Source organism: Pteropus alecto, unplaced genomic scaffold, assembly GCF_000325575.1.
Source record: "Pteropus alecto unplaced genomic scaffold, ASM32557v1 scaffold21, whole genome shotgun sequence".
Classification (NCBI taxonomy): domain Eukaryota; kingdom Metazoa; phylum Chordata; class Mammalia; order Chiroptera; family Pteropodidae; genus Pteropus; species Pteropus alecto.
Window position 1 is genome coordinate 14,046,087 of NW_006436282.1, and position 15,094 is coordinate 14,061,180.

General features: G+C 35.5%; 1 protein-coding gene across 1 annotated transcript in view; it reads right to left on the reverse strand.

Annotated features, from left to right (window-relative positions):
* The window catches only part of TMEM196 (transmembrane protein 196), a 46,048-nt gene that overhangs the window by 2,410 nt on the left and 28,544 nt on the right, over nucleotides 1–15,094 (reverse strand). The window contains exons 2-3 of the mRNA XM_006911974.1: nucleotides 6,206–6,262; nucleotides 2,016–2,270 (exon numbers count right to left, since the gene is read on the reverse strand). Coding sequence (XP_006912036.1) covers nucleotides 2,016–2,270; nucleotides 6,206–6,262 — 312 coding nt within the window. The remainder of the gene's footprint in view (nucleotides 1–2,015; nucleotides 2,271–6,205; nucleotides 6,263–15,094) is intronic.

Sequence of the window (15,094 nt, forward strand, 5' to 3'; positions counted from 1 at the left end):
TATATACATATTACAAAAAAAAGAATGTTCTTAACTAAATTCACTCTAATACAGATACAATAAAATTCCAATAGAAAGTAACAGTGTAAATCAGTTTTTAAATGGATTAGTATTACCAGCTTATTTGCAAGTAGGCATGTCCAATTTAACAAGAAGATTATAGTCTAAATTTGGGCATGTTCAAATGGAAGCATTTGCAAATGGACATACTTTTTACGATTAGGTCACAGTATCTATGTGAATTTCTGTATTTCCAATTCTATTGTTTAACCAAAGCAAGAATGGTGATTATTTTCAGCAATCCAAAATATGGGAAATAACATTTGAAATGTATCACATCAGATAATTTTACAAGAAGTAAGTTTTCACAGAGAATTTTTACTGTATTAGTGTCAGACAGGGTATCTATTCATGCAATTTTGGCATGAGAGAGATATAGTTTGTCTTTATCAGATACATCTATTATTAAAAGACAAAACTCTGGTCTGTGAAGGATGATACCGAGTCAGGCCCATGATGTAGCAGAGGATAAAGGAGCCAAGAATCATCCAAGCAGAGATGTGTTTGGATGCTGATGGGCAGGCTGAATATTCTAAATACTCAATCAACTTAACAAGCTGCAAGACTGCCATGTAGGTTTATGTCAGGTCCTCAAAGTAGCTCTCATGAAAAGCTATACTTTGAGAAACAACATCCAGCATCAGTCCAGACTGATCTGCTGATATCATGGCTTCCCAGAAGAGGCAGCACTTCCTACAGTGACATTACAACATGGCAACTCCCTAAAAATCAGCGTACCTTGTAGGTAACTCTGGTGTCGGGGGCACCACCGGGCAGCTGGGCAAGTCGGTTATTTCAATAGCCCTCAATCTCTAATATAAATATAACAATTATACAATAAATATTGCACAAACATATACACAAAATTAAATCATACTAGCAGAAAAATAGAGTGTGAAAGAGCCACTATCCAAACATAGAATGATAAACTAATTTTAACAACCCATTTCTTTAAATTACCAGTCCTGCTATTTATACTATTAGTTCTTTTTTGAAGGACACACATAAATCTGTCTAAAATTGGTTTCTTGAAACAATTTAAAAGCATTTACTCTCCTTACTTGAATGTATAGATTGTGTACAAAATGGAAACACATAAAACCATAGAATAAATATTTTTCTTCAAAATAACATTATACAGAAATATGCAATAGTAACTCTTACTACTCATTCTTCTGTGGTTATGCAGTTTTATTTCCATGATATCAAGTAAAATATGATGTAGCTATTATCTTAGCGAGTTTATTTTACAGATGCTCTATATTTTCCTTAACAGATCCAGTAGCAGGAGATAAATTTAAAAATATGTGCAAGATGTAGTAGAAACACAGACAACTCACTACATCATTTGTCCTTTTATTTGATAAATGTAATTTCCTGTTTGAATGGGTTTCATTAAACAATTATGCAAGGAACATTGTTTAAAATACAGGCAAAGCTACCCAAATATGCATGAAGTTTAGATGAGAATTAAATGAAGCTTTATGTGAATTGTAATTCCTGTGCTGATAGGCAAGGCTTTTTGTGGCCTCATTAAAAGGCCCTTTAATGCTTGAAAATCTAATTTACATAATCAAATGCATCTACTTACAAGCACAAGGGGTGGGCTAGAAAGGCGAATTCATTGGATTTCTAAAACTGGCATTATTGAGTTGAGAGTGTATTTAGTGTTTTTCCTCAATACATAATAATCCATATTTATAAGGCACTTAATATTTTATAAAATGCTATTTTAGGAACTGTGTTTTTGTGTGGACTACAAAATTATGTTGAAAATAGGTGTACCCAGAATTGCAGAGAAAAATACATAAATTCCTATTCTTAGTCTATTAGAACAAAACTTTTGTAGACTCTAATTCCTCAAATTCTCATCTAAAGCTACAGATTGAGTCACCTAGCTTTGACTGCAGTCGTCATCACATAACAGCAGTGAGAGGAAGCGGTACAAGACTCACTTTCTCGGCCATTTCATGAGAGTGGTGCAGCGAATGCTCCCTTTCTGAGAACATCCTCCTCTGTTCATAGCTGGCCAGTCGACAAGTGAGCCATGAAGAGAGGGTGCAGCCCCCGATCCCAATGCAAGCAAGAGACATGGATGCGAGATGCAGAGGGTAAAGGGAAGAGGTCTTCTTTGTCACTGCCCGAAGGAACTGAAAATTCAGGATGCCCCCAATGAGTCCACAGATGCAGCAGGCAGAAAAGAGGATCATCTGACAAGAAAGAAAACGGGAGTGTTAACATCGAGAAAGCGAAGCTGGCCCCAGGCAGTGCACTGTCCTGCTGCACATCAAGGATGGCTGAGCTACACTAAAGAGGAGATGCTTTTGTTACTTCCGAGAGGACAGGAACTGTCCTTTCATCGAGTTTCTATGGAATCTTACTCAATGGAGAGGGTGTAGACCACAGTGCTTCAGGATTTAATAGCTGACTGTATAAAGGCCAAGGACACATCTTATGAAAACTCTGAAAGAAACAAAATTTGTCTTCTAGGTAGGTTCAGATTTAAATAGTATTTATTTAATATCTACAGTGTGCTACTATGCTAGGAACATGAACAGATATCATCTCAATTAACCCATTCAGCAATCCTCTGAGAGAGAGAGTAATATACATTTTGGAAAATAAATTGGAGCGGGTAATACTCAAATTTAGGCACTGATCCCAAATTTTCTGACTCCAGATCCATTTCACTATGTTAATCCCCCCAAGATATCTAAATATCTCTTCGTCAAATTGTCAATAGTTCCACCAAGCTTCAAATCTTCATACTTCTCTAGCTTTGTGATCTTAGGGAATTTAGTTAATTCTTATTTATTTATAAAAACTTTACTGCATGTGTATCTATTTCCCCAACAGGAGGCTTAGAGCCTCCCTGTGAATTGAACCCTTATCTTACAGATCTTTTATTATTATGTAGCACCACAGTGAAGAATACACAATAGATCTTACAAAAATACTGTTGGATTGGTTGTTTTGAAGAAACACAGTATGCAGCTTTGCTTTTGACCCTACTGTTGTCTTACTCTGGGTCTTTATTAAAAGAGCTAGGGGGTTTTATTCAACCTAAATATCACAGGATCTCTGGCAGAACTAAGCACAATGCCTTCTGTGTAATGTCCTATGAATATTTAATACATTTAATTGAATATTCCAATAGCTTTAATAATTTTACTTTGTATTTGTATCTAGTTTATATTCTCCTATGGGTTTTCAGGATATTTTATAGTATGATACTAATTTATTCCACCTTATTCCCATCAATCTCTGAAATAGCTTTTGTCTCCTCTCTTGTCCATCAATGTAATTCGTACATTCCAACCTCAATAATATTTTTCATTTGCTAAAAATAATTTTGCTTCTTCCTTGGGCTCTTAAATGGGAGATCCACATCTAGCCCTAACTTTCTCAAAAAGCCTTCCTGGACTTTACTGACCTCCTCCTTTGAGGTAATTCCATAAGGCAAACAGCTATATAACTTAATTGAGCATTAAATTTTACTTTATCAGGTATTGTTTGCTGTTAACAGGGAGCTGAAGTTAGCAAGCACTTATGGAGCACCTAGCATCTGTTAGGCCCTGAGTAAAGTAGCACATGGCATTACAAAAAAGAATAGCTCATAGCTATTCTCCTTGACTACACTGCAGTCTCGTGTGAGAGAAGACCCACCGTTCCAACATGGCATGGCAAATATTTAGATGAATGGGTAGTCCTCATAGGAGGGAGGAGGAGAAGTCAGTACAGCCAGGGGTTTCAGACAAGACTTCCTGGACGACATGTCGTCTAAGCTAAGTGTATCCCAGCAAAGGTATGGCCACGGACGTATGAAATAGCACAATGAATAGCACGATGGGCTGAAAGAACTACAGGTTGTTCCTCTTACTTCTCTAACTTAATTCAGCATTCCTTATTGTGTCTGTCTCACAGAAATTATCACCAAGGCTGAAACTCCAGTAATGGATGAGTAAAACCTTTTTACCAAATAATTGAATCACCCCAAGTGGGAACTTGTAGCTCCCAATTTCAGGTAGGATCAATGAGTTATATTTCATCTTAAAGTATATTTAGATGAAATGCAGTTTCTTGGGAATATATTGTGCTGTTTACTCATCCTCAGAAAATATGGAAAGATAATAAATTTTAGCCTTCAAATAATCGATTATTGTTAATGAAGGAAAAAGATTAATTTAATTGACTATTAGAGGAAAACACATATCTCTTCTGATTACAGACAGAACATTCTCACCTAGGAACTGAGAGCTAAAATTTGTAACCCAAGTTTGTAACCTTCCACTATTTTCAATTCTCACCAGGGTGGAGATTCCAGACTTCAGAGATATTTGGAGTGGAGAAATTTTTACACAATTGGACTAAAGGGTAGAGAATCCCTGATAGTTAAATGTCATCTATGGGAACCCCAGGTGATACAGAAGGATAAAATGGATGACTTTTTCTAAAAAATTTAGATGTTAAGATATTTTCCCCTAACTTATAAAAAATAAAAAAAAATTAGTAAGACAGAAAAAAAGTCACTAGTGCTTTTTAAAAAATCTTTCTTCTCCTCCCTTCCTTTCCCTTCCCCTCCCCTTCCTTTCCCTCCTTTCCCTCTCCTTCCCTCCCTTTCTTTTCTTTCTGTTTTGCTATGTACTGAATGTTTGTGTCCTCCAAAATTCAGATGTTGAAGCCTAATCCCCAATATGATGGTATTTGAAAGTGGGGCCTTTGAGAGATAATTAGGTCTTGAGAAGCCCTCATGAATGGGATCAGTGCCCTTACAGAAGACCCCAGAGGGCTCTCTTCTCCCTTTTGTCATGTGGGGAACAGCCAGAAGTCTGGAAGACAGCCTTGCCAGACCCAGCTCTGCTGGCACCCTAATCTTGGACTTCCAGCCTCTAGGACCATGAGAAATAAATTTCTGTTGCTTATAAGCCACCCAATCTATGGTACTTTGTTATAGCAGCCCCAATAAACTAAGAGATCTCCCCCCTTCCCCCTCTCGCTCCCCCCAACTCTATTTTTTATATCCAAGTTCCAAAAAATTGTCATTTTATAGCCATAAAGCATCTCTGTAGAAGAAAGCTGTAGAAAGACTGGAGACCATGTCGAAAGAGGGATGGGAGAATTATAGATGTGAAATCAAGAGCCTCTAAGAAAGAAAATTTTATCTGAGGGTTTCCTTTTATGTAATTTTTAAAAATTACATCTCTCATGTCTAAAGCGATGGAGACCTCATCCTTTTTGTCACAATAGATAGTCTCACAGAGAAAGGTGTGATTATAAAAAGAAGTTAAAAAAAAATGACTGCACTACACCCCATTCCCTGCCTTCCCCAGATAACTGGTTTCCCCTTGGAAAACTTTTTTTAAGCTCAAGAACCACTTCCTTGGGTTCATGTGTCGTATTAATTTTGCCAGTTTTTAAAGGTCTATGATATTTCCTGTTGTACTCAATACAATAAACCACGATTTTCCTTCTTTCCAAACTCTCATAAAATGACGTGGAAGGCAGTGGGGAATCTACACTTCAGCTTGGCAGAAGTTGTCCTCCATCTAATATCAGAGTTAGCTGGAAGCATGTTCCATACCCTCAGGACCCACAATAGTACCATAAAACATCTGAAAACACTTACATTTGCATTCACTGTAATAAAATAAAATTACATAAAAAATCTTTGGGAATTAACTGTAACTATGACGACACAGCTGTTTCGCTGCTTTGTAAGATCAAATGCACAGTCAAACAAAACTAGCAATCCTTAGGCTCAGTTTCGCATTTAAACAGTTAAATTTCCAATGATTCAAGTTGTATCTTTTTCAGTTTATTGAGGGGATGTTTGGGAGTCTATAAATTGGAAAAGCAGTGATTGTCATCCAAAGAAGTCATTAAGGGTTGTATATTCATGTTTTTAAAGAGTATATCAAAGATTTTCTTTTCTTTCTTTCTTTTTTTTTTTTTTGGTCATAGTCTCTAATAATCTTGATGGTTTTCTTTGAAAATCAAAAAGCCAGGATTTATTTGTCAGTCTTCTTTCTATATCAAATTAGTAACATTCAGCATATGAAAGAACGTTCGCTAATGACCATTTCTATTTTTGAGTTCTTACATTTCAAACACGTCAATGCACAACACAAACAAGGCAGAAACTTACGACAAGTCCGGATTTTTTTTTGGCGCACAATATTCCACATATGCCACAAAGAAGAAACTGAAAAAGAAAAGAAGAACAATTATTTCACATCCAAAGATAAGGGAATGCCTAATTTTCAGCTTGTAGTTCACTCATGAAGCTTGCTCTAGGGAGGCTTAAAAATTTTATGTTCCCAGTAAAAGTCAAAAAGAAAAATATTTCATTCCAGAATAGGAAGGGATGAAATTTCAAATGCTAATGAAAATTTGTTTTCTTCAGGATTTATATAGGCCATTGTGGGATTTAAGCAAAACCTAAGATAGTTGCACCATGAGGCAAATTACGAAGTAAATGCATTTAGCGCTTTGATCCTACTATTTCATTTTACTGCTTTCCTTGTCTCTTTCTGCTTTCTCATGGAGAAAAGTGATGTGATGTGTTCATTCGCACTATGGATTAGAAGTCAATGGGCTACCCTAAAGGTAGGGAACCCAGCACAAATGCAAAGATAAGGCAACTGAGAGGAAGATGTTTTTCTATAGAGACATTCTTTATACCTCTCAAACAATGTCAGGTAAAATGTGACGTTTGCATTCTACCAGAAGCACTGTCCTTGTGGATGTGCTGGAAGAACACAGGGATGAGGCTACAGTAATCCCATCCATAGGGGGTACGTTCCAAGGTCCCTGGTAGATGCATGAAACCACAGATGGTTCAAAATCTATATATACCCTATATTTTTTCCTATACATATATATCTATATGTATACCTAAAACTGCATTTATAAATTAGGTGCAGTAAGAGATTAACAATAACTAAGTATAAAACTGAATAATTATAATAATATACTGTAATAAAAGTTATATGAATATGGTCTCTTTCTCTCAAAGTATCTTAGTTTATTATATTCACCTTTTCACTTAAAGGAAGCACTTTACGGCTTTTTTTTTTTCGGCATATCTGAATTGTCAGCATCATTACTCTTGTGCTTTGGGGCCATTATTAAGTAAAATAAGGGTCACTTGAACAAAGCACTTGAACACACAACAATTGATCTGATTTCATCACACTACTTAGAATGTGCAATTCAAAACTTATGAATTATTTGTTTCTGGAATTCTTCATTTAATAGTTTCAGACCAGGATTTTCTGAGGGTATCTGAAATAGCAGAAAGCAAAATTGCGGATAAGCGGGGACAGCTGTATTGATGGCATCTAATTTCTTCTAAGTAAGCACATTGGTGACCTAATTGTTTTGCAAAAGTAGCTGCCTCAAAACATCTACCAATGACACATTATTAGACATTTTGATTATCAGGAAATGGTAAATTTGAATAGAAACGTTTATGGCCATTTGAATGCACACTCGTACATACTTCTGGATGAAGTAAACCATACAAATAAAATAAAATATTCATTAATAAATAATACCCCACTAAGGACTTTCAGATTAGCAAAGAAAATTTTGAATGTGATTCAACTCATTTCTATATGATTTTTTCTTTTTAAATTTTGCTATCTCAAGTCAGAACTAATAATATAAATGGTTTGAACTGCGTATTTCCCACATGGATAGATTTTTAAATGTACATATCACTATATTTTAAGGATTGTCTGAAATAAATAATATGATTGTGAAAAGCACCAAGAAAATTTGATAAAAAATGATGGATAAGGTTAAGTTTCCCTTTGTAAGAGAACTTTCTGTAAAAGGGAGCAAAATAATTGTAAAGCAGGCAATGGTGCAGCAAGACAGTTAGGTCAGGGAACACAAAGATATATAAGAATTAGGTATGTAATATAGATGATCTTTCAGATTAATGAGGAAAAGATCAGCATTATTTATTCAATAAATGGAATTTGTTAACCTTCCCTAATATCGTATACTAAAATGTCTGTGAAACAGGTTGACTATTTAAATGTATTAAAAAAGTAATGTGAAATAATAAAGTTAAATATTTATATAATTTTAGAGAAGTGGGAAGGACTTTCTAAACATAGCAGCAAAGTCATAGACCAAAATGGAAAATACTTATAAATATTAATGCATAAAATTATAATTTCGATAGTCAAAAATACCATAACTTATAAAGGCAAACAATCAATTAGGATTATATTCAGAAAGCATATGATAGACAAAAAGATTAATATACTATGTAAATAGATCGAACAAAATAATTTTAATACCATAAAATTGTGAGAAGATAGAAACTCAGAACTTGATAAAATTGAATGCTTGCATAATTTTCAGAAGCCTTAAAAAGCTATTTCTGGGTGAGCATTTCTCACCCCTTCTGTGTCCTAGGTCTAGATGACCTTGTATTCACATGCACTCTTTTTTACTGATCCCATCTCACATCTTTCCAGGTTGTATTCAAGCCATTCCAGTTTGGACCAGTTCTGTACCTCTTTGGGCTTCAGATCAGAGCCTCAGCATATCCTTCCCCTTGCTTCCCTGACTAACCCATTACTCATCCTGAAAGTCCATTCCTCCAGAACTCATTCTTGAAATAATTTGAAAGCGGTGTAGTTTTGTGTTCCTTGGATCTCTTTTGAAATTTATAAACATTATCGTTATTTATTCACAGCAAGGCCTGAGGGGAGCTCAGAAGCAGAGTTCTCCACCTCAGCCACTTGGTTGGAACATCTATCTAGGTGGCAATAAAATCGGTTCTTTTTATTATCTCACTAAGGAAAAGGAAGTTCAGGGGCTTGGGAGGGGGACAGTAGAGTAGGAGGGGCATCAGACAATAATTTCCCACTCTCAGTCAGGCCTGGAGTGTAAATACTTCTCGATAGTTACTTTTGTCAGGGTATCCAAACTCCACATTCCTTACAGAAAACCTGTAATTTGAGAAAAAATAGAGCTGTGTAATCAGAAATATATAAAATCATGAAATTTCTGGCTAACTTTTAGCCATCACGATTTATCGAGAAGATAAAATAAGCACAAAAAAGCAGCAAATGACATTTTATGCACTGGCTGTCTTTACCCCAAGTCATAGCACTGGAACGGATCTTAAAAAATGACGTAATTTAGCCCTCACAGTGTTCACAGGAGGAACTAGATGTCCAGACAGGTTTAGTGGCTTGCTCAAGGTGACACATCAAGGTCACAAGTCACACATAAAATAAAAGGTTTTGTTAAGTGTCTAAGTTAATTAATTCTAATAATGTAATAGAAACTCTTCAAAAGCATTTTTCAGTGCTAATGTAGTGTGCATTATACTAGCATATCCAACGATGAGTGTTCAATGGGCACCTCATCACCTATAATTTCTCTCCTTTGCCCTTATTGTTATTTTTTGTTGTAATAAAAATAATTATGAAATTAGTCGATTGTATTACAGTCTAAAATTAAGTGTACATTATTATATACAGGGAATTTGTTATAACATTTCAAGATATAGTTTATTTGCTCAAAATTGCTTTATCCAGGATGCAAAGCACTTACCCACATTACAAAAATTATGAAACAAATGAAAAAAAAATTGATTAAAAAGAAGTAAAACTGATGAGTGGAGATATATATATATATATTACATATATATGTATATGTACATCTTCTGAATTAATGCACAATTTTACAAGAGAAAATATCATTTGACTTCTGAGATGAGCTGTTTAAATGCAGGGAAAGTTATTTGCTTTTCTCTATAAAATTATATAAATGAAGCGATCTAAAAATAGGCCATTAAGTGCAACTATGTAATAAAACTAGTTAGTTCTCCAAGTGGAATTCATTTGATTCCAATTTAGATTACATTTAATATATAACTAAGGTTGTTAACTCACTATAGAATGAAATGGAGCTCTTATGGACATAGCATTCTACATGTTGAGTATTTTGAGTGAATTTTCTTAATAAAAGGTCCATGAAGACTTCTGCTTTTGCTTAGGATATAGAAGAACCAAAAATGTTATTTCCACCTTAACAATAAGAAAAACTGGATAAACTACAGATGGGCAACTTTTCTAGAGTCCATTAGAGAGTAAAGCTTCCAAGGCAGTGGAATAACTGCAATTCAAATAACTCCTCCAAAGAATTTACCGCAAAAAAAATTTTATTTGGAGAATAACTTCTCCAAAAAAAAAAAAAAAAAAGTCTGGATACTCAAACTAAGTCACCTGTTACAGAGATGGCAGGAGGAGATAGTGGTTATTATACAAGTATATGTGTGTGTGTGGCGGGGGAAGCGGGGGCGGGATGCAAAGCCCTGCTCCTTTCTTAGGCCTTCTCTCCTGTGAATCAAATGCTTTAAGCCCTTAGAAGAGGGCTAGGAAAACCTGTCATTTCCAGAGCATTTGCAAATATAAGTTGCTACTAAAAATGGAGGAAAAGTAGAAGAAAAAATTCTTTATATAGGGGGAGGGGCAAAAATATCATTTCGGGCCTAACGTGCTAAGCCTATACAAAAGGGGAGTCACCACCCACTCACTAGGGGAGAGGCAGGAAGCTTCCGCACAAGACCATCCACAGACACAAGGCCAAGTTTGGCTGTCCCAGGGAGCAGGGTATTGAATACCGAGGAAGTCCTGCCCCTGAGGCCCGATCACAGGGCCTTCCTAAACTGAGACTGGACTAGAACAGCAAAGAACCTTCTTCTCTCCCACCTGACCTTTACCATGAGACCAAAGGTAGGAGTAACAAGTAGCAGCAGTCTACACTGAGGGAGAGGCAAGAGTATGGAAAGAGACTTCCTTTGTGGCAGAGGTGAGCAGGGACAAAGGAAGGCTGAGTGTGAGGCACTGACACTGAAAACTGTTAAGGCAACCACAGTTTGCCATAAGGGAATTGAAGACTGAGATGCACCAAAGATAATCACCGAAACAGTGAAATCAACTCCTCACTATGATTCCACCTTTCACACCAAAAGCCTCAAAGAAGATATTAAGATAAAATGCTTACGAGGTTCTGAAAAAAGGGCTTTTGAACCTTGAGCTGTACATCTAGCCACATTCTCACTCACACAAGAGATTATAAGGAAGATACGCTCATTTGGGAAAAGCAGTATGGTAGGCTGAGTTATGGCTCTCCAAAGATGTACGCGTCTCAATTTCTAGAATCCATGAACATTACCTTATATGGCGGGAAAAAAAAAAAAAAGTCCTTGCAGAAGTAACGAAATCAATAAACTGCTAACCTGCAGCTGAGGAGACTATTATGGGTTATACAGGCCATTTAATGTATGTAATCGCAAAGGTCTTTTATGACAGTAGGCTGAGTTATGGCTCTCCAAAGATGTACGTGTCTCAATTTCTAGAATCCATGAACATTACCTTGTATGGCGGGAAAAAAAAAAAAAAGTCCTTGCAGAAGTAACGAAATCAATAAACTGCTAACCTGCAGCTGAGGAGACTATTATGGGTTATACAGGCCATTTAATGTATGTAATCGCAAAGGTCTTTTATGAGGAAGACGAGAAGGTCAAAAGAGATTGAAAGCTATGAAGACACAGAGACAGAGAGAAATAGATTTGAAAAGGCTCCACTGCTGGCTTTGAAGATGAAGAGAGGCACGAGGCAAAGCTCGTAGTTGGCCTTCGTAAAGTGGAGAGGATAAGGCAGAGGGGCTCTCTACTGGAGTATCCAGGAGGAATGCAGCCCTGCATACCCGTTTTAGACTTCTGGCTTCCACAACTGTGAGAGAGTACATTTCTGTTGGTTTAAGCCACAAAGTTAGTGGTAAATTTGTTCCAGGAGCAATAGGAAACTAACCCAGACTGCCAAAAATTATTTCTCTAAAAGAATTACTAGAAGCTGTAAGGCAGCGAAACTATTCTATATTATACTGTAATTGTGGATACATGATACTAAGCATTTGTCAAAGCCCATGGAACTTTATAGCACAAAGAATAAACCTTAATGTATGCAAATTTAAAAAATGATTTAGGGAGTCAAAGGAATCCTAGGATAGAATACAGAATGTGACGAAACAATCTAACTGTATGACAAATGTATGAAATGGTTTCGCTGAGGAGTGGGGGGAAAGATACTGACTTAAGTAACTGTTGGAAATGAGTGGCATCTGTAAAACTAAAGGCAAAAGAAACTGTAGATAAGCACTATACTCTATTTCACAAAGTTGTTTCCTACAAGGTTAGTAGTTAACAATTCTGATACTACGATACATGTACACTAAAATTGAACAAGTAAATTAAATGGATGGTGGACCGTGGGACCCAGGTTTCCTACTGTGTGAGTGAGAGTTTATAGATAAACAAGGGCAACAAGCTAGAATGATCCATATGGTAATGGATTAGAAGTGTAGATGTCAGTATGAACTAATTTTTAGCTTAATATTTATAAATATAGTCACATATAGAACTATTTCTAGATCTGCTCAATTTCATCTGTAATGAGAGAAATGCAATTTCATACTGACACATTTTTTTCACCTATCAGTCTGGCATTTCTTCTAAAGTTTAGTAATAAGTTAAGATATAGGGGACCTGATTGTCGTATATTGCTGTGGGAAGATGAATCAGTACAACTTCTATTGAGAGTAATATAGCAACAGTTTTCAAAATTATATTTTGAAATATATTTGGAATATATTTATATTACATAGAATATATGTGTATCTCTTTTGCCTCAGCCATCCTGCATTTAAGAATTTATCCAACAGATATAGATGCAAGTGTGCAAAATGATCTATGTGTCAAATTATTTAGTTTAGCATTCTTAGTAACAACACAAGAGGAGAAATCCCGAATGTCAATCAGTAGAGAATTAATTAAATTCAATGGACTTCTCTGCATCTATTAAAAAATGTGAGAAAGTTCTCTATACACAGCTATGTGAAGTTCTCCAACATATATAGTTAAGTGAAAAGGGCAAACTGCATAATCATGTATGTAATAAACTACTTTTGTGTAAAAAAGGAAGAAATAGATAATAATCTATATATATGTTCTTACCTTTATAAAGTCACTCTAGAAAAACATATAAGAAACAAGTAACTATGATGACCTGGGTTGCAGAAGGGGGCTAAATTTTCATTGAATACTTTTTGTTATTTATTTCTAAGCCATGTGCAGGTATTACTATTCAAAAAGTTAAATGAGTAGACTTGTATTTGCTCAAGGAAAAATTATTATTAAGATATTAGGAAACAATAGCTCATCAAGATTTATCCTTACTAGTGAGTGACTCCCGGATTTGTGTACAGGCAGGCAAAGTGGCCTGAGTGTCGTGATTGAAGAACCACTAGCAGAACTCCTTGACTCGCAAATATGGGCTGCTATCCTTTTGTACACATTCTAAAAACATATAGATTGGTGAAAGACTCAAAGTTCCATGGTCCTTGTGGGTATCTGAAAAAAAAAAAAAAACCTAATAAAAACTCCCCAATCTACATGTTTTCAGAATGTATATTTGGAAAGGAGAATGGAAGGCCATGTTTTGGAGCTTGCTAGTGTTTCTTTAATCCCAACACTTAAGGCCATCATATCATCTGCTTTTACACAAGGCTGGTTTTGCATGTTTAATTGAGTTGAATTTGGAACCCGCTATGGTCAGAGCTTTCAGCCACAAATCCAAAAGTGCCACAGTGTAGTTTACAAGAATTGAGTTCAGTCTCTCTGAAATAAATGGAGCCTACCATGGATAACTGAGATTGAAGGCTGAATATGGTTTTATTCTCAGTTAAATAAAACAAATCATAAATCACATACATATTAAAGTAATGTGCCTTCATCTTCAATGACCACCGTATTTCATCTTTAGTTAGAAAAAATTTTGTTGCTCTACACATTAATGATAGTAACTGAAATACAGCTTTCAGTGTGCAAAGCATTTTGATAGTCTCTCAACCCTCTAGAAAGAAATGGATTGAAAGGCGAATTTTGATCCATGATGAGCAAGTCAATGAAGAAAATAAATTACGGAGCAAAGAAACAGTTTTTAACTTCATGTTATACAAATGGAATTGAATGTATTACTTCATTTGCCACTGCTGGTACTACTAGGAGGAGCTCATCTATTTTTATGTCCACCTTAGAAAAAACTTCATTGTCGAAATAGTTTCTAGATGGCATAATAGAATTTCAAATCTAATGAATTAGTAGATGGATGAATGAAAGCATTTACATTATGCATGAGGAGGGGCAAAAATTAATCAAATTTAGCCAATTTTTAAGACACAACTGGGTGTATTAGTATTTTAACTGAATAAAATCCATTTTTTTTTTTTCTGAAACTCTCATGATTGGTCAGATTAGCTTAATTCTCTTCTCAATGGTAGCATTTAAAAATAATTTGAAAGGTGTTGACCTTTTAAATATCACAATTACAGCTTTGTGAGTTTCAAAGTCTCCTTCTCAAAACTCAGATGCTCTTGATATGTTAGTATAAGTAGACTTTTCTACACAAAAATCACTGAAAAAGATATTACCTTGGCACTGAGCGATAATTGCCAGAAGATTCTTTTTCAAGGTGAGAAGTCACTTCCCAAACTAGATAAGGTTGCAGTCTTCTTAAGAAAGTTTTTATTAAAAATTTTTATTGAGGTAAAATGGACATATAACATTATGTTAGCTTGTGTTCTTAATTAGGTGAAACAGAAAATGATTTGGGAAAGTAATCTATGAGTATATATCCCAGCTATTGGTTCATTTTCTATCAAAACACTAGGCTTGGCTTCAGAATAGACACAGAATAGCTTTTTCCCCCTTGGTGAAACTGGAAGCTGGTCAGTGTCTTGGCTCTCTCCTCTGTATGCTATTACCGACTGTTGGCTGGTCTGTTCTGCAATAAACTGTTAAGAGTGATTATAGTTCAATCTTTCCTTTCATAACCCTTTAACCTTCATGCACACACTTTCCCATTCAGAAATTTGCTCCTGGAAGAATTCCAGATACTTTTCATTTAGTCAAGATCAAATAATGTGAAAACAATAATATATATAT